The sequence below is a fragment of the Oncorhynchus masou genome, chromosome 8 (genome assembly GCF_036934945.1).
Source record: "Oncorhynchus masou masou isolate Uvic2021 chromosome 8, UVic_Omas_1.1, whole genome shotgun sequence".
Taxonomy (NCBI): domain Eukaryota; kingdom Metazoa; phylum Chordata; class Actinopteri; order Salmoniformes; family Salmonidae; genus Oncorhynchus; species Oncorhynchus masou.
In genome coordinates this window covers 27,507,538-27,530,192 of record NC_088219.1, presented here as the reverse complement: position 1 = coordinate 27,530,192, position 22,655 = coordinate 27,507,538, and the positions used below count along the sequence as shown (strand labels likewise).

The window sequence follows — 22,655 nt, the reverse complement described above, 5'->3', positions numbered from 1 at the left end:
TACAATGAAGGCAGACTGTAGGTCAGATAGAGCCTGGTCAACCGTGGGCCAATAGCATACACAACAGTATCATCTAAATACAAGTGCAGGTTACACAAGTGGAAGTCAATATTGTTAATGTAAACAGTAAAAAGCACAGGGGCCAGAATTGACCCCTGCGGGACACCTTTCTTAATATCGAGGAAACTTTATTTAACACCATCAGTAGATACACATTGACTTCTGTCAAGTCATTTTTAAACAAGTTACATGCAGCATGAAGCCTTCCCTCTATAGCCTATTCCATATCAACAAAAGAGAATTGGGTCTGATAGCCTCTGAGGTTTACAAAATAGATCATCTTATTGTTTATGTGTCTAGGTGTGAATCATAAAGAAAATACATTTGATCTACAAATCACAAGTCGAGTTATGGAATATGTTGTAGTTGGCTTAGATCCCATTCCCAACACAGGTATTTCTTTATAAATATTCCTAGTGTGGGGCCACAACAAAAGGACCAGCAATTAAATATATAGTACTGTACTTTGACACTGATGGTAGAATATTAGGTTAGTCTACTCGCACACATGTAGGCTGAGGCCGTCGGATGCAGCACTGTCATCACACCGACCAAAGCATAAGTGATTCTTCATGCCACAAAACTGTTTAACATCGGCGACACTACCTATCGCGTCCAATACATTGATAATAATTTTTCAGTTTGCGCACGTCATTGCGCATTTATAATTAGTGCAAACAGCGCAAATCGCCCTTTGTCCCAGAAGCCACACAACAGAAGGAAAAACCCTGTGCAGTGCAAGCAGCCATCTTGGACAGGCAGGCAAGGTAGATACTTCAGCCAGGATAACCTGCAGATCTCTTCTGAAGAGCTCAATATATTAAATCGACAATTTCCGGTAAGAATATAAACATAATATAGGAGTGTTCGTATACACATATAGCTAACACATTTATAAAACTTTGAACCTACTGTGTTACAAATTATAGTGGCTAGCTAACAGCAAGCTACTACGCTAATATGGTTAAGTTAGCGGCTAGCTAGCCAACGAGTAAAGTATCTACTAGCTAATGTTATCTATCTTGCGCTGTGTAATATATTACCATTCTTCACAGGCACTCGTGGTTTTGTCTAGCCATTGTGGATCTAGCCAGGTGTCTGTCGTTTTTGGGAACAGGCCACTGCTTTTGAGCTAACGTTGGCTAACTACTGTAGTATCCGAACGAGTAACGTTACGCTGGCTAACTATCATTTGTTTGCCCCAACATTTCGCCTAAGTTAGTTATCAAGGCTCATGTCATGGTAACGGTATTCCTCCCTTTAGGTCGACACGGCTAGCTACCTGTTCGCCAATAAATTATGACACATGTATTATGGTTATCTAGTTAGCCAGTTTAGCCTGTTTCCAGCTGGCTAGTTAGCTTGCAGGTCAATGGAGATGGCTAATGTTAACTAGTCTAGTACGTTATGGTCATAGTTGGACATTTAACCGCTCCAGCTAGCAACACACACCTGTCCCGACTTCAATGCCAGTACATTTTGCAATACATTATTTTAGAGTCCCGTCTAAACAATAAACCAGTATGCTAGCTTTCTAAACAGACTGTTGCCACGGTTTGTGTTGATAGCATCAGCTAGCTAACGTCCGTTGGCCAGTAGATAGAGGCTTTGGGGTGTTGTATTCGTAGGTAATTAGTTTATCAACCTTTTCATCTCATGTAGCTAGCTATAGTCAGATGTGTGCTTTCACTGTCATGAGCAGTTAGCTAGATTATGCCCTCCCACTAGCCTACACTGTCACAAGCCAACTGTATTGTTCTGAAATTGTGGCGTTCATTCATCCATTTAAAGGTCCGACGCAGCCGTTTAATCTCAATATCAAATCATTTCTGGGTAACAATTAAGTACATTACTGTCATTGTTTTCAATTTAAGTTGTAAAAAATAAACAAACAATTTCTCAAGCATAAATGTTGCTAGGAGTGGTCTGATTGAGGGGTCTAATGCAGGGTTTCCAAAACTCGGTCCTGGGGCCCCACTAGGTGCATGTTTTGGTTTTTGCCCTAGCACTACAAAACTGATTCAAATAACCAACCAATATCAAGCTTTGATTATTTGAATCAGCTATGTTTGGGAAACCCTGGCCCAATGGAAGGGACATGTAACCTATAAACAAGCTTTTATTGGCAGAGAGGAGGGCAAACTCTCTTTGTTATTGGTCTATTAACTTATTCGGCCTGGCAGGCAGTCCAACCCAATTTATGGTGTGGAAATATATTTAAAACACAGGAAAATTACATTTTTTACTGCACAGGCCCTTAGTTTAAAAATGTATAGTACAGTCGCTGTTTAGCTCAGCCAGCTATCCAGTAATAACATAGATGACACAGCATGCATCCATATCTAGGCCTTGTCTCGGGCCAGCCTTTACTGTCAATCACTGAAATATTTATTTGATATAAGAATGGGGCTTTGATTAGGATGGGATATGAATGTATTCATGTAGATGTGTCATCACCTGAGATACTCCTCTCCTCTGTGTGACAAGAGCTGAGAGCTGTGTATTTTCTTGGCCTTGAATTTTACTTTGATGGAAAAATATTCCCTTAAAATGGCAGATCACACAGTGAAAGAAATACACTGTACGTGCACTGATTGAACCCAAGTTTTGCAATTGATTTGTCCATTCCATCTCTGCCTTTGGTAATGGTGATCACAACCCAAATGCGCTTCTGCAATTTACAGCAGGATTTTGTTTGTATAGCTGCATAGCAATATGACAATGAGGAAGAGAAAAAAATAGCCCAGATGGACAGTATGTGACACCAATTATAGTTGTTCAACAACAGGAAGTGGATGTGATAAGGTGACAGCGCTCTGTTTTATGAATCAGTGCTAGTGTATGGAGAAGTGCTGAGACTGCAGTCTGGTCACATGCTCTCAATCTCGCTCTCCTTGGATGTATACTTCTCCAGGGCCTCATTTGGGGAAAAAGGGAATTATTCCTATAATTTACCCAAAGAAGGAGTAGCCCTAGTGTGTACAGCTCTAGTAGGCCTATAGCTTTCGCCTTATGGAAAAACTCACACGAGTCTGGAGGCACCACATGACAAAGGGTCATGTGAGGGGAGGCAGTCAGGCTAGCAGCAAGGCAGGCTGTGATACTAGTGCAGGTCACGGTCAGTGTATCAAATCCCTTATTGGAGCTTATCCCACACGCTGACTACATGACTTCCCTTACCACCTCAACTGTCTTTCTACTTGTTTACTTCTCTACAGTACTCTCGCTGCACTTTGTTTTTCAAGCAGGCAGAGCTGGAATGGGGAGTGGGGCCATTTTGTTGAGAGGATGAGGCAACGGGGACACCTTGACCTGGAATTAACCCCCTCAGATGATCAGCACAAATTCATTCAATTCTGGAAGATGATCCTAAACATCAGTCTTCCGTGATTAGTTTACTCAATTTGTCTCTTTATATCACAATGTGAGCGTCCCTAATGCACCCCTCTTTCTTCACACTCCTCACCTTCTCCCATCTTCTCTCAAGTCAACCCACCCCAGCTCTAGCCTGAGGCATTTGTCATAGTGCTATATTGTTTAGCAGGAAAACTTGGTCATTGAACAGCAGGCCACATCATGTGTTTTTCTGGTTTGCACCAGGCTCTATTACATAGCAATTTTAATCTCCAACATCTGGTTGAACTGCAATGCATTTATTGCTGTGTACTGAACCACAAACTTAAGAGAAACGTATCAGATAGAGGGAAACATTCTCTAGAGATTATAACAGATAGCCTAGTCACAATTAATCGCAAGTTCAAAGACTTGTATGTGTAGGCTATTATTCAGGGTGATTGATTTGTAATCAGATCCCATTGTTCCCTTGTGCCTTCTACTTGCATTACAGATGTCCACTCTCAGCTATAGTGTGAGACTGAATTACTGACAAGTGAATTGTTTGAATCGATCATGAGAATGTCCTCTCTCTTCCTGAAAAGTTGATGCTCTTATGTGAAGTCAGATCATGTATTCATAAACAAGGATGATTTCAATTTGAGATTATATTTAATCCAAGCATTTGTTTAAATATTTTCAAATGTAAATGACTATGTGTGTCTATATTCCTGATTATCACCCATCCTTTCTTATAGACTATGGAATAGACTATATTACCATATCAGCAGCAATGGATAATAATTCAGAGATGTGTCTGTGCTATAAATAGCAGGCAGCTTCTAACAGCGATGCCTGATCGTCTCTTTATATACAGTACCAGTCAAAAGTTTGGACACACCTACTCATTCAAGGGTTTTTCTTTATTTGTACTATTTTCTACATTGTAGAATAATAGCGAAGACACAAACACTGAAATAACACACATGGAAGCATGTAGTAACCAAAAAAAGTGGTTAACTGTGCCTTGAATTCTAAATAAATCAGATCATCCGTTCACCTACTCTGTGTCTCACAAAGACACGACAGTTGGAACCAAATATCTCAAATTTGGACTCATCAGACCAAAGGACAGGTATCCACCAGTCCAATGTCCATTGCTTGTGTTTCTTGGCCCAAGCAAGTCTCTTCTTCTTATTGGTGTCCTTTAGTAGTGGTTTCTTTGCAGCAATTCAACCAAGAAGGTCGGATTCGTGCAGTCTCCTCTGAACAGTTGATGTTGAGATGTCTGTTACTTGAACTCTGTGAAGCATTTATTTGGGCTGCAATCTGAGACTGGTAACTAATTAACTTATCCTCTGCAGCAGAGGTAACTCGAGGTCTTCCTTTCCTCTGGCGGTCTTCATGAGAGCCAGTTTCATCATAGCCTTTGATGGTTTTTGCTACTGCACTTGAAGAAACATTCAAAGTTCTTGAAATGTTCGGTATTGACTGACCTTCATGTCTTAAAGTAATGATGGACTGTCGTTTCTCTTTCCTTATTTGAGCTGTTCTTGCCATAATATGGACTTGGTCATTTACCAAATGGGGCTATCTTCTGTATACCACCCCTACCATGTCACAACGCAACTGATTGTCTCAAACGCATTAAGAAGGAAATCAATTCCACAAATTAACTTTTAACAAGGCACACTGGTTAATTGAAATGCATTCCAGGTGACTACCTCATGAAGCTGGTTGAGAGAATGCCACGAGTGTGCAAAGCTGTCATCAAGGCAAAGGGTGGTTACTTTGAAGAATCTAAAATATATGTTGATTTGTTTAATACTTTTTTTGGTTACTACATGATTCCATGAGTGTTTATTTCAGTGTTTATGTCTTCGCTATTATTCTACAATGTTGAAAATAGTAAAAAAAAAAAAAAAAAAAAAACCCTTGAATGAGTAGGTGTGTCCAAACTATACATTGAAGAATCTTATATTTAAAATATATTTTGATTTAACACTTTTTTTTGGTTACTACATGATTCCATGTGTTAATAGTTTTGATATCTTCACTAATCTTCTACAATGTAGAAAATAGTGAAACAATAAAGAAACCCTGTCATGAGTAGGTGCCCAAACTTTTAACTGCTACTGTAGGTGTAGTTAGTTATAATTCTAACCCATATGAATGAATGTCGCTCAGCATAAAGGCAACAGATGGGTTGTGTGGGTAGCTGGTATCTAGGGATACCAATTACTTAGGGCCTAGACCTGTGTGTTTCCATGCAGTATCTAGCCAGACTGTTAAGTGGAATTTAAAGGTGCTACTTGTCCTCCCTTGGGTACTCTTGTGAAATGACACCTGCTAATGGTTCTGACAGAGCCTCTGTATAATGGACTAGGGAGACGCAAGGAAACGCTATCCCTCTTAAAACCTCTCCTCTTCTACAGCCTAATGTAACGTTTTCCTTTCAGTTGAGATTAAAAGGAGCTGTACACATATGATGCAATTTCCTGAATGTGAAGTCTAATGAAATCGCTTGCCTCAGTGACAACACTGCTGGGGATGTTGGCTACCTGTACTTGCTGTATCGATGACACAGTTGGCTAGAAGACTCATATTTATCTGAGTCGATCATAGAAAATAGCTGCTTATTTTCTATGCAGATCGATGTTGTTCTTTTTAATGATGTTCATACACACACCTCAGTCTGCCCGGGACCATGGACCTAAGCCTTTGCTGTTGTGGAGAGTATAGCCTTGTTCCCCCATTGGCTAAGCACAGGACAAGGCTAATGCTTACCATTCAATTTAAACCTCTCTGTTTACTCCGACATCTGTCTGAGAGTTCTCAGAGCAGTTGTAGCGTGAGGTTTGTGATGCAGAGTGAGGAAACACGCCATTGAACATAGTGCATAATGGTGATGATCAACCAACCCAACATAAACACCCATTTGGTCCTAGGCACTTGTTTTTGTTTTAGCTTCCGTTGTGTGAGATTAGGCTACATCTAGAGAAGTTCTCTATCTTCATCTTGATGAAAACGAGTGGCAAAGCGATTATTTGATTAATGAGCCTCTCGAAATGATAACATCCGTATTGTAATTGGTGGTTATTCATCCTTTAACTAACCCCATTAGTTAATGGCTGCTGGCCTGAAGATCATAAAGGAAACTTCAAATTGTAGGTGCATCTCGGGATAGTAATACAGAGGAGTCTGGAGTCTGGCTCTGCCCCGTTTCCACTTGTTCCAGTCCATGGTACTGTTCTGAATAAGATGGCTTCTTGGAAGAACTCCCCTGACAGGCCCTGTCCATCAGTGTGTGTGATCTATGATGACCCTCCCTGTCTGATTTAAGAATATAAAAACATTTGCAGCCTCCCTCCCCTTTTAGGTCTCTTTTCCTCAGCTAGGCTACGAGTCGTTGTCAAATCCTGGTTGGTTTCTCTTCTTACACAACCTGCCCACAGGGTGTGTCCTAATAATCTTTCCTTTCTCCTGAAGTGTACACTCGTTCACCACTTCCCACAAATCTAAACGCGTTGGATTGGTGGAGGCATGAGCTAGAGCTAGTTTCCACCGTGTTTCTTATACCAGAAATGTCCTTTCAAATCAGTGAAGGGAAGTGAAAAAGTGCACACTTTGGGAGGAAGGAGAGATAATTGGGACCTTTCCAGTGATTAGCTGGGTGAAGCTTGACTTCCTCATGCTGATTTGATGGACAGACATCAGTTGAGTTTGGCCCTGTAGATTAATATCCGATATTGGCGTTACAAATATGTTGACTTTATGTGGTCAGATGCATCGCTATCAGATGGTTTCAGCTCTTCCAGCTGGGTTGAGTCCTTCCCATATGTTTGAGAGGTCAGTGCTCCTGGGCCTGCTGTCTAACTGAGAAATCACATGACAGGAATCCTGAGAAATCAGGAATTATTCATACTACCTAGAATAATGTTTTAGTTCTCATACAGCACACCAGCTGCGTAGGCTGTCTAGTACTGTCTGAGACATGGTGACATCATTCTTTACTGAGCATGTTGACCAATTCACAGGCCCATGCTATCTGCCAGGCATAATGTTGTAGTTTAATGTTATGGAGTGCCAGTGGTCGAGCAGCGAGATGCAATGTTTCAGTTGACTAAGTGTGTGGTCAAACCAAGCACTGTACAAATAAATGGGATAGTGAGTGATGTCGACAGACAAAATTCAATGATAATGTGTGGTTTCTGCATGATGCCCAGCTAGAGTCGGTTCATAGACAGCACCCTGATTCTTTCTCTGACTCACCTTTCTCTCTCTTTCAGAGCCACGATGGCCACCGCACCGTACAACTACTCCTACATTTTTAAATACATCATCATCGGTAAGTGAGCCGCGAGCATGCATGTTGACTGGATTGGAATGGAGGCCTGTTTGTTTGTGTGTACAGTGCTGTGTATGTAGGTCACCCATTGGTTGCAGTTAGCACACAGCTCACTGAGATGCTACAAGCTCTGAAAGAGCACCAATCACGAGACTAGAACCGTAGCTCAGGAGTTGGTTCTGGTCAGGTCATGTGGTCAGGATTACTCCAGGTCTCAACCATGACCCCATTACAGCAGATTCCTTTTGATTCGGTATGTGGGTCGCCATCGCTGTGATTTATTTTTTTTATATATATTTTTTTCATCAATAAATGTTTTCCCCGGAAGCTAGCCTAAGCAAAGCTAAATGGTTTGTGTTCTAATGACATACTGTACCGACAATGTGCTCGTAACAGGGTTATTAATGAACTTAAAAAAGAACGATTGCTCTCCTGTTTGATTTAAATTACCAACATAAGCAATGAGCGTACAATAACCTTATGCATCGTTGGTGCATAGCCCAGGCCAAAATGTTCTGAGTTGTGGTGGTAGTTTTATCTTGTTGTGCATTCCACTCTTCCCCTTCGTCTATTTTCCGACCAGTTTGGCACCTCAAAATAGGGAAGTTAAATCTCCATATCTCTCGAACTCCCTGGAGCTTGTTTACCCTGCTGCGTTGAGGCCTTTAAAAACCCCACCTCAATGTCAACTTTGTGGACTTGTTTGACAACTGCCAAAGGCCCCCTCTTGTTTGCTGTCTGTTACCTAGACATTAATGTGGTCATACAACACACACACACACACACACACACACACGTCACTTTAGCTCCGTAGCTAGAGCAGACATTCGTATATAGGCCTTAAAGGTGCATTATGCAGAAATCGCTCCGCCATTTCCTGTTTGCCAAAATTTAAGTAGTTTGCCTAATTTCAGTTTGTGATAAAACAAACAAGTATTCAGAAACATTGTACCACCTAAACTGCTGTGAAATATATTTTCAATAACTACAAATATTGTATTATTCAGCTGTTTGAAGCTGATGTACAAAAACCGACTGCAGAAGACGCAAGAATGGGAAGCCTAGAACTCGCACACAGAACAGATCTACTGCTTCTTAGACTTGCTTTCAATAAGAATGACAGATCTATGACGCACATTTCTATGTGAATTTGGTCGGGTCACCCAAAAAGTTACATATTGCAGCTTTAAAAAGTAAATAAAATGCTCTGCTCTCCCCACTCCACTAGAGGTGACCATGCCAGCTATTAAGTCAAAGCCCTGCAGGCCTGTTCATGCTGCTTCTTCAAGCGCCCTCCATATGTGTAAAGCACACAACTGGCAACCACCATAGCATTCTGTTAACAATGTCTGAGGGGGAGAGGGAAGATACTCTTTCTGTGTTACAACCAGAGTTGTTCCTGGTCAGACCGAGTGGTCAGTGAAAACGAATCCCTTCATAGGAAAATATGAAACAAGTTGTATGTCTGTGTTTTTTGTCCTCTACGTCTTGTATGTAATGTTAATATTTGAACATGGATCCTGACACATCTCCCTCTCTCTCTCTCTGTAGGGGACATGGGCGTAGGGAAGTCATGTTTGCTTCACCAGTTCACAGAGAAGAAATGTAAGTACATCCCCGGCTCCCCACTGACTCCAAACAGATACCCCCCCATCTCACACAGGCTGTAGGAATGGACTGTTTCACTTTAAATCCCCTCTGACGACTTCAGCTCATTGAGAGAGGGGGAGAGTGTGGGTGCCACTTTGAAATGTGTGTCTGCTTCATGTTATTTGTGTGTGCTTTCTCAGCTGTAGCCTCAGTCAGTTCACTATAACACCCAGGCGTTTGAATGCATTTTAATGGCATTATTAGCAGGCAGCAGTAAATGCAGATGCTCTGCTCCTCATTCATCTATTTAGCATCGCATCCTGCATGGCCCGTAGACTTGGGCTCGGAACAGGCAGCTGCTTTGTGAGTGCTGAATGCCAGGTTTGAAGACTTCCTCCCTGTCTCTGGTTAACATTGAAATGCAAGTGGTAAAAACCAACTGATCTGCCAGTCTGAAATGGATACTCAACCCAACCCACCTGCAATCTCTGTTCCCTCACAATGGAGGTGATGAAGTGCGTGTATACGGTCAAGGGTGCACCTGTTTTCTCTGTGGTTGGATGTGTTTGTGACTGTGTGGAAAGATGCGTATGTATATGGGTGCTGTTCATAGTTCAAGTTGGTGCTAGCTGTGCCACTGGCAGGCTGTTCTATATGGTAGGGAGAGGAGAGAGATTGTGCAGGGAAAGGAGGAGGTGTAGTAACAGTAAATGGAGTAGAGAGCAGGTTAATCACAGCAGTCTGACACTCCGGAGAGGAGGAAGGGAGAGCGAGAAAGGGAGGCAGGCTGCGGAAGGTCGACTGAGTCAGACTTCCGTGATGGGAGATGTAGTCGGTGAAGAAGATGCGAAGCAAGAGGTTTCACCAATGCATTTCTATGGGCTTATTTTGTCCCGACACTTGTCGTCTGCCTTCCCCGCCTTTGGGAAAACGACTCTCATTGTTTGGGCGGAGACACGAGTATCTCGTCATTATTTTCAGATCTCTGATGTAGTTCACTCCCCAGTCTCTTCATGTCTCTTGACAAAGTGACAATGCTCTGTTGTTATTTATTGAATTCTGTGTGTTATAGAGGAATGTTGCCTCCTTGGATTCCTCATAGCTATACTGACGATCTATTCCTTTCCCCACCTCTCGCTCCTCCAGTCATGGCGGACTGCCCCCACACGATCGGCGTGGAGTTTGGCACGAGGATAATCGAGGTGAGCGGCCAGAAGATCAAGCTGCAGATCTGGGACACGGCGGGCCAGGAGCGCTTCAGGGCCGTCACACGTAGTTATTACAGGGGGGCCGCAGGCGCACTCATGGTCTACGACATCACCAGGTACGCGCACACACACCGACGTGCCCGAACCTTAATGCTCCAGGTAGAAGATGTCTGTAGGCAAAGAGCTGGGGTCAAATTACCCTTCCCCAGTCCTAGCTCAAACCATACAGAAAAGAAAAACTGGCCTCTGATAAGCATCAAGGGCTCTTCCTGAACGAACATGGTGTCTGCATCCTGTTGCCCTCCCCACCTTCCTCCCCCAAACTGTGAGAATGTATCAGTGGCCATCTAAACTAACAGTGGAATGTGTGTCTCCTCTCAGAAAGCTTAGGCTCAGAGTAAAGCTTTAAGTAGTGCAGTATTTCTATATTGTAGTTTTCCCACTAATAGTAGTTGGTGTCTATGCAGCATATCATTGCCTCTGTTTTATGAATTGGGATTCGATTGCTCGTTTGTTCCCTAGCCTAATTTTTAGCGTTCCATATTGACACCCGTGTCTCGGACTGTAAGAACTGTTGTCAAAACTGAATCAGTAAGTGATATCAGAAAGTTTATTCTATTAGTGAAAGGATATATATAGATACAGACCCAGGAACATTTCTCCATTCGTCACGGCCTCTCCTTTGATCCCACTTATGTGGCACACTCGGTTTTGTCCCGACCTGCCACCAGGTTAACTAACTCCCACTCTTCCCTGTGTGTGTTCCACAGGAGAAGCACGTACAACCACCTCAGCAGCTGGCTGACTGATGCCAGAAATCTGACCAACCCAAATACTGTGAGTATGGTTTCACACTGTTCCACTCTAGCTGCCTGTCAAACACACTGTGTCTGGTTGGATGTACTACCAAGTAGTCACTCCTTCTTGCATTCTCTCATCTAATGCTCTTTGTGTCTCCGCTGTATCCCAACGCAGCACACCCAGTGTGTATGATTGATGCCCCAGAGCCCCGTCCATCTCTAAATTGCATTTTGACTATATGATTATGGCCAAATCACGTTGCTTTCATGTACAGATTAGAATATATGTTTAGCTTGCTTATACAACGTCAACATCCTAAACTCACTCAGACTGTTTGCTTGTTTGTACCCGAAGACCACAGTCTCTCGTTGGAAAATGGGACATGACTAGTGCCCAAATGCATTGGAAGTTGTATATTCATTAGAGGTCAACCGTTTATGATTTTTCAATGCTGATACCGATACCGATTTATTGGAGGACCAAAAAAAGCTGTTTTTAATTTATTTTTATATATATATTTGTAATAATGACAATTACAACAATACGGAATGAATAATGCACACTTTTATTTTAACTTAATATAATACATAAATAAAATCAATTTAGTCTCAAATATATAATGAAACATGTTACATTTGTTTTAAATAATGTAAAAACAAAGTGTTGGTGAAGAAAGTAAAAATGCAATATGTGCCATGTAAAAAAGCTAACGTTTAAGTTCCTTGCTCAGAACATGAGAACATATGAAAGCTGGTGATTCCTTTTAACACGAATCTTCAATATTCCAGGTAAGAAGCTTTTGGTTGTAGTTATTATAGGACTATTTCTCTCTATACAATTTGTATTTCATATACCTTTGACTATTGGATGTTCAAATAGGTACTTTAGTATTGCCAGCCTAATCTCGGGAGTTGATAGGCTTGAAGTCATAAACAGCGCAATGCTTGAAGCATTGCGAAGAGCTGCTGGCAAACGCAGTAAAGTGCTGTTTGAATGAATGCTTACGGGCCTGCTGCTGCCTACCACCACTCAGTCAGACTGCTCTATCAAATCATAGACTTAATTATAATATAATAACACACAGAAATACGAGCCTTAGGTCATTAATATGGTCAAATCCGGAAACTATCATTTCGAAAACAAAAAGTTTTTTCTTTCAGTGAAATACGGAACCGTTACGTATTTTATCTAACGGGTGGCATCTATAACTCTAAATATTGCCGTTACATTGCACAACCTTCTAATTACATAATTACATAAAATTCTGGCAAATTTGTTTGCAACGAGCCAGGCGGCCCAAACTGTTGTATATACCCTGACTCTGCGTGCAGTGAACGCAAGAGAAGTGACACAATTTCTCTAGTTTAATATTGCCTGCTAACATGATTTTATTTTAACTAAATATGCAGGTTTAAATAAATATACTTCTGTGTATTGATTTTACGAAAGGCATTGATGTTTATGGTTAGGTACATTCGTGCAATGATTTGCTTTTTTCGCAAATGCGCTTTTGTTAAATCATCCCGTTTGGCGAAGTTCGCTGTCTCTGTTAGGAAGAGATAGTCTTCACACAGTTCGCAACGAGCCAGGCAGCCCAAACTGCTGCATAAACCCTGACTCTGTAACACAGAACGCAAGAGAAGTGACACAATTTCCCAAGTTAAAAGAAATTCATGTTAGCAGGCAATATTAACTAAATATGCAGGTTTAAAAATATATACTTGTGTATTGATTTTTTGTTGTTTTTTTCTCCCCAATTTCGTGGTATCCAATTGTTTTAGTAGCGACTATCTTGTCTCATCGCTACATCTCCCGTACGGGCTCGGGAGAGACGAAGGTTGAAAGTCATGCGTCCTCCGATACACAAGCCGCACTGCTTCTTAACATAGCGCGCATCCAACCCGGAAGCCAGCCGCACCAATGTGTCGGAGGAAACACCGTGCACCTGGCAACCTTGGTTAGCATGCACTGCGCCCGGCCCGCGACAGGAGTCACTGGTGCACGATGAGTCGAGGCCGAGCGCTCCCTAACCCGGACGACGCTGGGCCAATTGCTCGTCGCCCCATGGACCTCCCGGTCGCGGCCGGTTGCAACAGAGCCTGGGTGCGAACCCAGAGTCTCTGGTGGCACAGTTGGCGCTGCAGTACAGCAGAGGCCCATGTATTGATTTTAAGAGAGGCGTTGATGTTTATGGTTGGGTACACACTAGTGCAACGACAGTGCTTTTTATGCGAATGCGCTTGTTAAATCACCTGTTTGGCGAGGTATGCAATGATTCAATGATAAATTAACAGGCACTGTAGGCACTGCATCGATTATATGCAACGCAGGACAAGCTAGATAACGACACATGGTTGATGATATTACTAGTTTAACTAGTGATTGTTTGTTTTTTATAAGATACGTTTAATGCTAGCTAGCACCTTACCGTGGCTCCTTGCTGCAGTCACATAACAGGTAGTCAGCCTGCCACGCAGTCTCCTCACGGAGTGCAATGTAATCGGCCATGATCGGTGTCCAAAAATGCTCATTACCGATTGTTATAACTTGAAATCGGCCCTAATTAATCGTCCATTCCGATTAATCGGTCGACCTCTAATATTTATATCTGTATCTTTCATGGTGTGTAGCCGATACAGTATTGTTGAATCCTTTTCTCCCACTGGTGCTAAGTTCTGTAAGAGCTCTCGCTCAGTGAAGTGTGTGAGCTGTCTCGTATATCGTTTTCTGACTATAAGTGAGTGAGGATGTGAGTTTAGTGCTTGCCAGGCTGCTACTGCCACTGTGTTAATGTGTTTGGTGCCTGGAGGACTGACCGACTCATTCTGTCCTCCCACAGGTGATCATTCTCATAGGTAACAAAGCAGATCTGGAGGCCCAGAGAGATGTCACGTATGAGGAGGCCAAGCAGTTCGCCGAGGAGAACGGTGAGACAGGGAACACCCTCAGGCTCAATGAGAGGGAGGATGGGAGAGGAGTAACTTGCATCAATCTGTCTCTTCCACCCTATCTGAATGGCTGTGAGAATGCCCCCAGGCCCCCCATTCTCACAAGGTGATTGGAAGGGGGAGTGTGAGGGAGACCAAGAGAGAAGAGACTCCTCCATATAGGGAGAGTTTGAGAAGTAGCAACTCGTCTCTGATTGAGAGGGTGAAAGAGAGTAAATGGAGCATACATTCAGGTACAGAGGGAGAATGCAAAAGAGGTGAACACATAAGTGAGGACACATTCATAGCGAGCGAGTGAGAGACACTATATACAGTACCATTCAAAAGTTTGGACGCACCTACTCATTCAAGGGTTTTTATTTTATTTTTACCATTTTCTACATTGTAGAATAATAGTGAAGACAAACTATGAAATAACACATGGAATCATGTAGTAACCAAAAAGGTGTTAAACTAATCAAAATATATTTTAAATTCTTCTTTGCCTTGATGACAGCTTTGCACACTCTTGGCATTCTCTCACACATGCAGGAGTTCCCACACATGCAGAGCACTTGTTGGCTGCTTTTCCTTCACTGTGGTCCAACTCATCCCAAACCATCTCAATTGGGTTGAGGTCGGGTGACTGGAGGCCAGGTCATCTGATGCAGCAGTACATCACACTCCTTCTTGGTCAAATAGCCCTTACACAGCCTGGAGGTGTGTTTTGGGTCATTGGCCTTTTGAAAAACAAATGATAGTCCCACTAAGTGCAAACCAGATGGGATAGCGTATGGCTGCTGAATGCTGTGGTAGCCATGCTGGTTAAGTGTGCCTTGAATTCTAAATAAATCACAGACAGTGTCACCAGCAAAGCACCATCACACGTACTCCTCCATGCTTCATGGTGGGAACCACACATGCGGAGATCATCCGTTCACCGAGTCTGCATCTCACAAAGATACGGCGGCTGGAACCAAAAATCTCAGGACAGATTTCCACCGGTCTAATGACTATTGCTCGTGTTTCTTGGCCCAAGCAATTCTCTTCTTCTTATTGGTGTCCTTTAGTAGTGGTTTCTTTGCAGCAATTTGACCATGAAGGCCTGATTCATGCAGTCTCTGAACAGTTGATGTTAAGATGTGTCTGTTACTTTAATTCAAAAGCATTTATTTGGTCTGCAATTTCTGAGGCTGGTAATTAACTTGTCCTCTGAAGCAGAGGTAACTCTGGGTCTTCCTTTCATGTGGCGGCCCTCATGAGAGCTAGTTTCATCATAGTGCTTGATGGTTTTTGCGACTGCACTTGAAGAAAGTTCTTTAAATATTCCATATTGACTGACTATTCATGTCTTAAAGTAATGATGGACTGTTGTTTCTCTTTGCTTATTTGAGCAGTTCTTGCCATAATATGGACTTGGTATTTTACCAAATAGGGCCATCTTCTGTGTACCACCCTACTTTGTCACAACACAACTGATTGGCCCAAATGCATTAAGAAGGAAAGAAATTCCACAAATGAAAGGCAGGGAAGGGTAGATATAAGTCTGTAACAGTTTGGGTCTGGAGTGTCTCCCCATTTAAAGAGGGGGATGACCGTGGGTGCTTTCCAATCTTTGGGAATCTCAGATGATATGAAAGAGGGGTTGAACAGGCTAGTAATAGGGTTTGCAACAATTTCGGCAGATAATTTTAGAAAGAGAGGGTCCAGATTGTCTAGCCCGGCTGTTTTTTAGGGGACCAGATTTTGCAGCTCTTTCAGAACATCGGCTATCTGGATTTGGGTGATGGAGAAATGGGGAAGCTTGGGCGTGTTGCTGTGGGGGGTGCAGGGCTGTTGACTGGAGTAGGGGTATCTAGGTGGAAAGCATGGCCAGCCATAGAAATATGCTTACTGAAATTCTCAATTATAGTGGCTTTATCGGTGGTGAGTGTTTCCTAACCTCAGTACAGTGGGCAGCTGGGAGGAGGTGCTTTTATTCTCCATGGACTAGTGTCCCAGAACTTTTTTGAGTTTGTGTTATAGGATGCAAATTTCTGTTTGAAAAAGCTAGCCTTTGCTTTAATGACTGCCTGTGTATTGGTGTCCAACTTCCCTGGAAAGTTGCATATCACGAGGGCTAACAAGGCACACCTGTTTAATTGAACTCCATTCCAGGTGACTACCTCATGAAGCTGGTTGAGAGAATGCCAAGAGTGTGCAATGCTGTCAAGGCAAAGGGTGGCTACTTTGAAGAATCTAAAATTTGTTTAACTTTTTTTTGGTTACAACATGATTCCATACTGTATGTGTAATTTCATAGTTTTGATGCCATCACTATTCTATAATATAGTAACAATAGAGTAAAACCCTTGAATGAGTAGGTGTCCAAACTTTTGACTGGTACTGTATACAAAAGTATGTGGACAACCCTTCAAATTAGTGAATTTGGTGTGCATGCGTAAAAATGGTCTATCCTCGATTACAACACTCATTACCGAGTTCCAAACTGCCTCTGAGCAACGTCAGCACAAGAACTCTTCATCGGGAGCTTCATGAAATGGGTTTCCATGGCTAAGCAGCCGCATGCAAGCCTAAGATCCCCATGTGCTATGCCAAGCGTTGACTGGAGAGGTGCGAAGCTGGAGCAGTAGAGGGATAAATCACGCTTCACCTTCTGGCAGTCCAAAGGACAAATCTGGGTTTGGCCGATGCCAGGAGATCTCTACCTGCCCCAATGCATAGTGCCAACTGTGAAGTTTGGTGGAGGAGGAATAATGGCCTGGTCTGTTTTTCATGGTTTGAGATAGGCCCCTTAGTTCCAAGTGAAGGGAAATATTAACACTACACCATACAATGACATTCTAGATGATTCTGTGCCTCCAACTTAGTCACAACAGTTTGGGGAAGGACCTTTCCTGTTTCAGCATGACAATGCCCCCGTACACAAAGCGAGGTCCATACATAAATGGTTGTTAAGATTGGCATGGAAGAACTTGACTTGCCTGCATAGGGCCCTGACCTCAATCAAACACTTTCGGGATGAACTGGAACGCTGACTGCGAGCCAGACCTAATCGCCCAACATCCGTGCCCGACCTCACCAACGCTCTTGTGACTGAATGGATGCAAGTCCCCGCAGCAATGTTCCAACATCTATTGGAACGCCTTCCCAGAAGAGAGAGGGCTGTTATAGCAGCAAAGGTGGGGACCAAATCCATATTAATGCCCATGATATTGGAATGCTCAATGAGGTGTCCACATACTTTTGGTCATGTAGTGTAAGTCTAGGCAGGGGCGCAACTTTGGTTTTAGAGGGGGGGGTTATCCAGTCAGATAAACACTCCAAACAGCCTACCCGACCGCTCGTAAAGCACACTGTTGTCTCATTTTGTATCACATACCAATGATAAAAGTGGGGTGACAATAATGCATTTTCAGAATGTCGGGGGGGGGGGGACATGTCTGTCCTTGTGAAAGTTGCACCCCTGAGCAAGGAGGATGGTTGGGGATCTGTAATTTTCTTCTGCAGTAGTCTGACTCCATCTTGTGTCCATTCCTTGTTACAGGTCTCTTATTCCTGGAAGCCAGCGCAAAAACGTAAGGCGTAGGCCACTGCATGCTTTTACCTCACATTTGGTCTGAAATGTGCTGAAATGCTTTGTGTTCTTAACCGTGTGACTGACTGTGTCTGTCCAGGGGTGAGAACGTGGAGGATGCCTTCCTGGAGGCAGCTAAGAAGATCTACCAGAACATCCAGGACGGCAGTCTGGACCTGAATGCTGCAGAGTCTGGTGTCCAGCACAAGCCCTCCGCACCCCAGGGAGGCCGGCTAATAACCAACGAACCACAGCCCCAGAGGGAAGGCTGCGGCTGCTAATGACCAACGCCTCTCTGTTCTCATCCTCCCTCCATCTCCCCCACCCCACTCCACTGGGGCTGCATGAGTGTGGGGCACGGGTGGGGGGAGGGAATGAGGGATGGGCTGAATGGGAGTGTACCTCTCTATGAATCTGTCATTCCTCATCCCCCACCTTTTTCACTTTGTCTTCTTCCTCACTTCTCTCTTGTTCCCCCTCTCCCTCTCTTCGTCTGCCCCATTCAGTCCAGCTCATCTGCCATGGAAACCCAGATCCACACACATTTAATATATATAAAGACATGGGTTACTGACAAAGATAGGTAATGTTCATAACACAACCAGAATAAATGCTTTTTAAACGTTTCCTTTTATAGCTTCTACCTATACTATATACACCGATCAAGTCTCATCCACCACATCCCAAACCAAGCCTGTGTAGTTGATAACCGCCATTGACATGAAGCTATCTAGACACACTCCCCCCCCCCCCGCGTCAGTCCTGCATGGTTTAATGATCTAGGACTGTTTTAAACTGAAATGGTTAGTGAAGGGATTGATGTAGTAATGTATGACGCAGCCCCGCTTCAGCTCGCTATCGGCGGTGGCAGATGTGTGTCTGTTCATGTTTGGTCCAGTTGTTGAACAGGGTCTAGAGCAGTCCTTAGCCAAAGCTTTCCCCCTGGTCCTTATGGTGAAGCTCTGATATTTGACAGGTATTTCATCCTTCTGATGGTGTCCTACAGTACAGTACACCTCAGTGTGGCAACACTAGTGTAGTAGAGACACTTAAAGCCCAAGAGACCTGGAATTCCCCAGAATCTCCTCTACCTACATGACGTCACAGGAAAGGGGGGGGGGGATTTATGACTTAATGACACTTGAAATAAAACTTCTTGTTTTTTATGGGAAGAATTCCTTCAGATCATCAGTTTCATTGCACCCGCCCCATATCAATACAATATGTCCTTAACAGCATTTTCTTTGTGGTTTGCCTTGTTATGATTTAATGTTAAATATTTTCTTTGCTGCACTTGCTCTACATACTGCTGTCAAATTGTTTTACTATATGGTAATATTGTAGTGGAGAACATGGAACTGGTTTAACAATGAGGCTAGAAGTTTACCCTACTCCAGGGTGAGGAATTCAAACTGACCCCAGATCAATGATAAGGGTCATCTTAGACTTGTCTGCACCACAGGTGTAGGGTTCTCTCTCCAGCCTGCTCTCCCTATAGGCTTGTATAACAAGACCAAGCAACACGCCCCATATTGGATGAGTGACACTCATCCCAACTCAAATTTCTGTACCATAGAATAATTCCCCCAATTCGGCAGCTGTGTATATAGCTTATATATGGTGACCATGCTACTTTGAGGATAAACAAACCATGCTGGCTTCGTAGAGATCTGTACAGTTGTTTGTGGGATGCTTGTATTTCGTGCTTGGGAATTCTGTAACATAGTTTCTATGAATAAATGTGTATGGACAGACTTCCTCTAGTGATACCTGATTCTTCCCTCTGTTCAGTCTCTGGGTACAGGGAAAGTGTGGTCCATTTCCTCCTAAGTCTTGTTTTTTTGAAGGGGTGGAGAATGTCCAATTTATTTTTTATTTTTTTACTCTTTCCATGTTGTATTGGAGGGGCCTGTGCCGTCTTAATTTTGGGGAGTGGGGATTGGCTGCTGGGGCTAGTGATGGCTCCTTGTGCTGTCCCACCTCTGCTATTGGAGTCACAACGTACATGTATAAATTGAAGGAGCTGTGCATGAATAAGATGTCGACATTTTGATTTCAATGACGATAACATGCTCTAGACAGAAATACAACCTGTTCTGCTTGCGTCATTCGTCACATTGTCCATGGACAATCACACTACCACCAATACTGTGAAGTAAAAACACAGGAAGTTGCAAATTGCTTTGTATTTTAATGTTACATTGCACCACGGTTACAGGGAGGAACAAATGGAAGAGGAAAAAGACAGTGTACTTATTTACAAAGGAGCAAAATTAGTCTAAAAAAAATGTTGAGGCGGCTCGGATCCAACAAAAGTAGTGGCATGATTTTTATGGGAAGAATAAAACAAGGACTCAACATCGAAATAAAGGCAGCTTGTGGTTGATGGCATCGCAGTCAGACAGGGCAAAGGTACATTTAACTGAAATCATTATTTCAATAACAAGTAGAAAAACACGTCTTGGTCACCCCCTGACTACACAGTGAGATTTCATTGGTTTGTTAAGTAGTAAATCAAATTGATGCATACCATCCAACTCCAGAAGGTGTAACATGATGGAAACATTCAGATCCATCTAGTTTAGTTGGAGACAGTGTTCAGTATTTAAGGCCATACTGCTCTGTTTATAGTTTGGCTTTCAGTAGAATTAAAGTAATTCCCCATAGTGTTAAGGCACTTTATTCAGACGCAAAAATGTTCCCAGGTGGTCTTCTTTCCTCTATGGCGCAATTACTGACAGTCGCACATCTTTACCATTCACATCAGAGATCGGCAGCAAGCTTAGGGGAAAAGGGTAGAGACAATGTGCACTTCCCATTGTAAACCACGACAGTAACGGAAAGAATGTGACATGCGTTTTGTCTATAGTGTCATAATTGACAATGATTGATGCAGAATTGGGCCCAGGCCTCCATAGTTAAGGAAAACAAACTTCTGAATTTTGAACACAGTAACCAGTCTTTAGTGTTCTCCGACCTCCTGTAAAGCTGAATAAAGTCTTCCTCTGAGGTGTGCGTCATGCTTAAACCGTCCAGTGGCACTAACATGTCCTGCACTCAACCTCAGCACGACCACGGTAGAGGAAACGCGGCCATGGAACATTACATGCAGTGAGGGGAGGGGGGGTTAGGTTCAGCTTTTTATCCCAGTCAATGTGGCCTCTCTGCTACCTCTGAACGATGTCACTGATCTCTTTGACAGACGAGAGCAACTTGCTGAAGTCCTGCTGCGCTCCGCTGCTGCCCCCGGTGGAAGCAGGGCAGATCTGGAGCTCGCGCAGACTGCTCTCCAGCTTGTTGATGGCCTCGCGGAAGGCAAACTTGTTCCTCATCTGCTGGATGGAGTCCACGTAGCTGACGCAGTACTTGGACAGGTTCTTGCCCGCCTCCAGCACGGCGCTGTGGCTGCCTGTCTGCTCAGAGTTGCGTCCGATGGCGGTGCGCAGCAGCTCCGTGCCCTCCAGGACCATCTCCCTGGTGATGGCCGAGTTGGGTTGGCGCTCCGGGAGCGCACGTGTCTTCCTCAGGGAGCGGCGGGTGTTCATCAAGGGGATAAAGGCTGTGGGAGAGGCCTGGTCTCCTGGGGAGTTGAGGGAGGAGAAGCCCAGGGGGCTGGAGGTAGAGCCAGACACTGAAGAGGTCTTTAATGGCTGTGGTTTGGAGGAAGTGGTGTTGAGGTTGAGTTTCTTGTGGGCCTCCAGGGGAGAGCGGACTTGGTCACTGAAGCTCGATGGGTAGTGGGGGTCTGAGGCCTTGGCTTTGGCATCTGTGGGTGAGGGGAGCTCGTGGGTGGGGCTGCGGGAGATCTTGGCACTGGGGGGTGGAGGGGGAGCAGGTTTGGTCTTCTGGAACTTGCCTCTCTCCCTGGGGCCGGAGGAGTCCAGGTTGGGTTTGTGGCGGCGGGCCCTGCACTCATCCCCGGCTGCCCCCAAAGCAGGGAACACGTTGGGCTTGAGCAGCTCGGCCTGCAGGGCGCTGGTCTTGGAGCTGTCCACCCCCATCCCGAGAAGCCTTCTGCCAAGCTTGGGTGTCAGGAGGCTGGGCTCAGCATCCTTAAACACCTCGTCTGACATGTCCTCTGTCTTCTTGGGCAGGCGGGGCGGGGGGGTCAGGGTGCCCATGCGAGGGGCGCTGATCTCTGGCTTCTCGTTGGCCCTCTTGCGAGGCAGGGCGGGCTTGCTCCTAAAGGTGCCAGAGTCAAAGTGGCCTTTATGCAGGTCGCGTGGCAGCGTGACTGACTTCCACTCAGTGCGCTCTGAGCCCGGGGGCATGCTAGAGGCCGAGGAGGAGCGCAGGAAACGCTTGGAGTTAGAGACTATATCCTCCTCATTGGGTGTTTTACCCACTACACTGGGCACCACCGGTGTACCTTTCTTCCTGGCATGATGCGGGGGGAACAGGGGGCCTGGGTAGGTGGGGCCCCCGTTGGTAATACCCCCTACCCCATTGTTGTTAGCACTCGGGAACTTGCTGGGTTCGATGGTATGTGTAACACTGAAGGCTGAAGAGACGTTGTTGAAGTCGTCTCGGGGGTCGGGCGCTAGCCCCAGTCTCTCCGCGTGTCCGTCCATGTCCCTGAAAGAGCTGCTGCGTTTGGGCGGGGCGGGCGCAGTCTTCTTCTTCTTCTTGATGAGGTTGAAGAGGCTGTTGCGGGACTTGTCCTTGTCTTTTGGCAGGAGGCGGTCGTCCTCGTTCAGGTTGCTGTCCAGGAACGGACGCTCTTTCCTTGGGAGCATGGGGGACACAGCCACCTCCGGCTCCACGGCGTCTGGGTGAACACACAGATATGCAAATCATCAGTTTGGAAAACA

The 22,655-nt window shown here is 44.3% G+C and overlaps 2 protein-coding genes across 3 annotated transcripts in view; one reads left to right on the top strand and one right to left on the bottom strand.

Annotated features, from left to right (window-relative positions):
• The first annotated feature begins 759 nt into the window (after positions 1-759).
• Positions 760-19,599, top strand: LOC135544471 (ras-related protein Rab-14-like). Its single transcript, XM_064972106.1, has 8 exons — positions 760-898; positions 7,683-7,741; positions 9,293-9,346; positions 10,478-10,655; positions 11,310-11,376; positions 14,180-14,267; positions 17,815-17,845; positions 17,945-19,599. The coding sequence occupies exons 2-8, from the start codon at positions 7,690-7,692 to the stop codon at positions 18,123-18,125; spliced, it is 651 nt and encodes a 216-aa protein (XP_064828178.1). The 5' UTR covers positions 760-898; positions 7,683-7,689; the 3' UTR covers positions 18,126-19,599.
• A 416-nt stretch (positions 19,600-20,015) lies between these two features.
• Positions 20,016-22,655, bottom strand: part of LOC135544468 (tyrosine-protein kinase ABL1-like) — a 53,147-nt gene continuing 50,507 nt past the window's right edge. For both annotated transcript variants that reach the window (XM_064972103.1, XM_064972104.1), the window contains exon 11: positions 20,016-22,612. In XM_064972103.1, the coding sequence (XP_064828175.1) occupies positions 21,012-22,612 (1,601 nt within the window). In that variant the 3' untranslated portion in view covers positions 20,016-21,011. The remainder of the gene's footprint in view (positions 22,613-22,655) is intronic.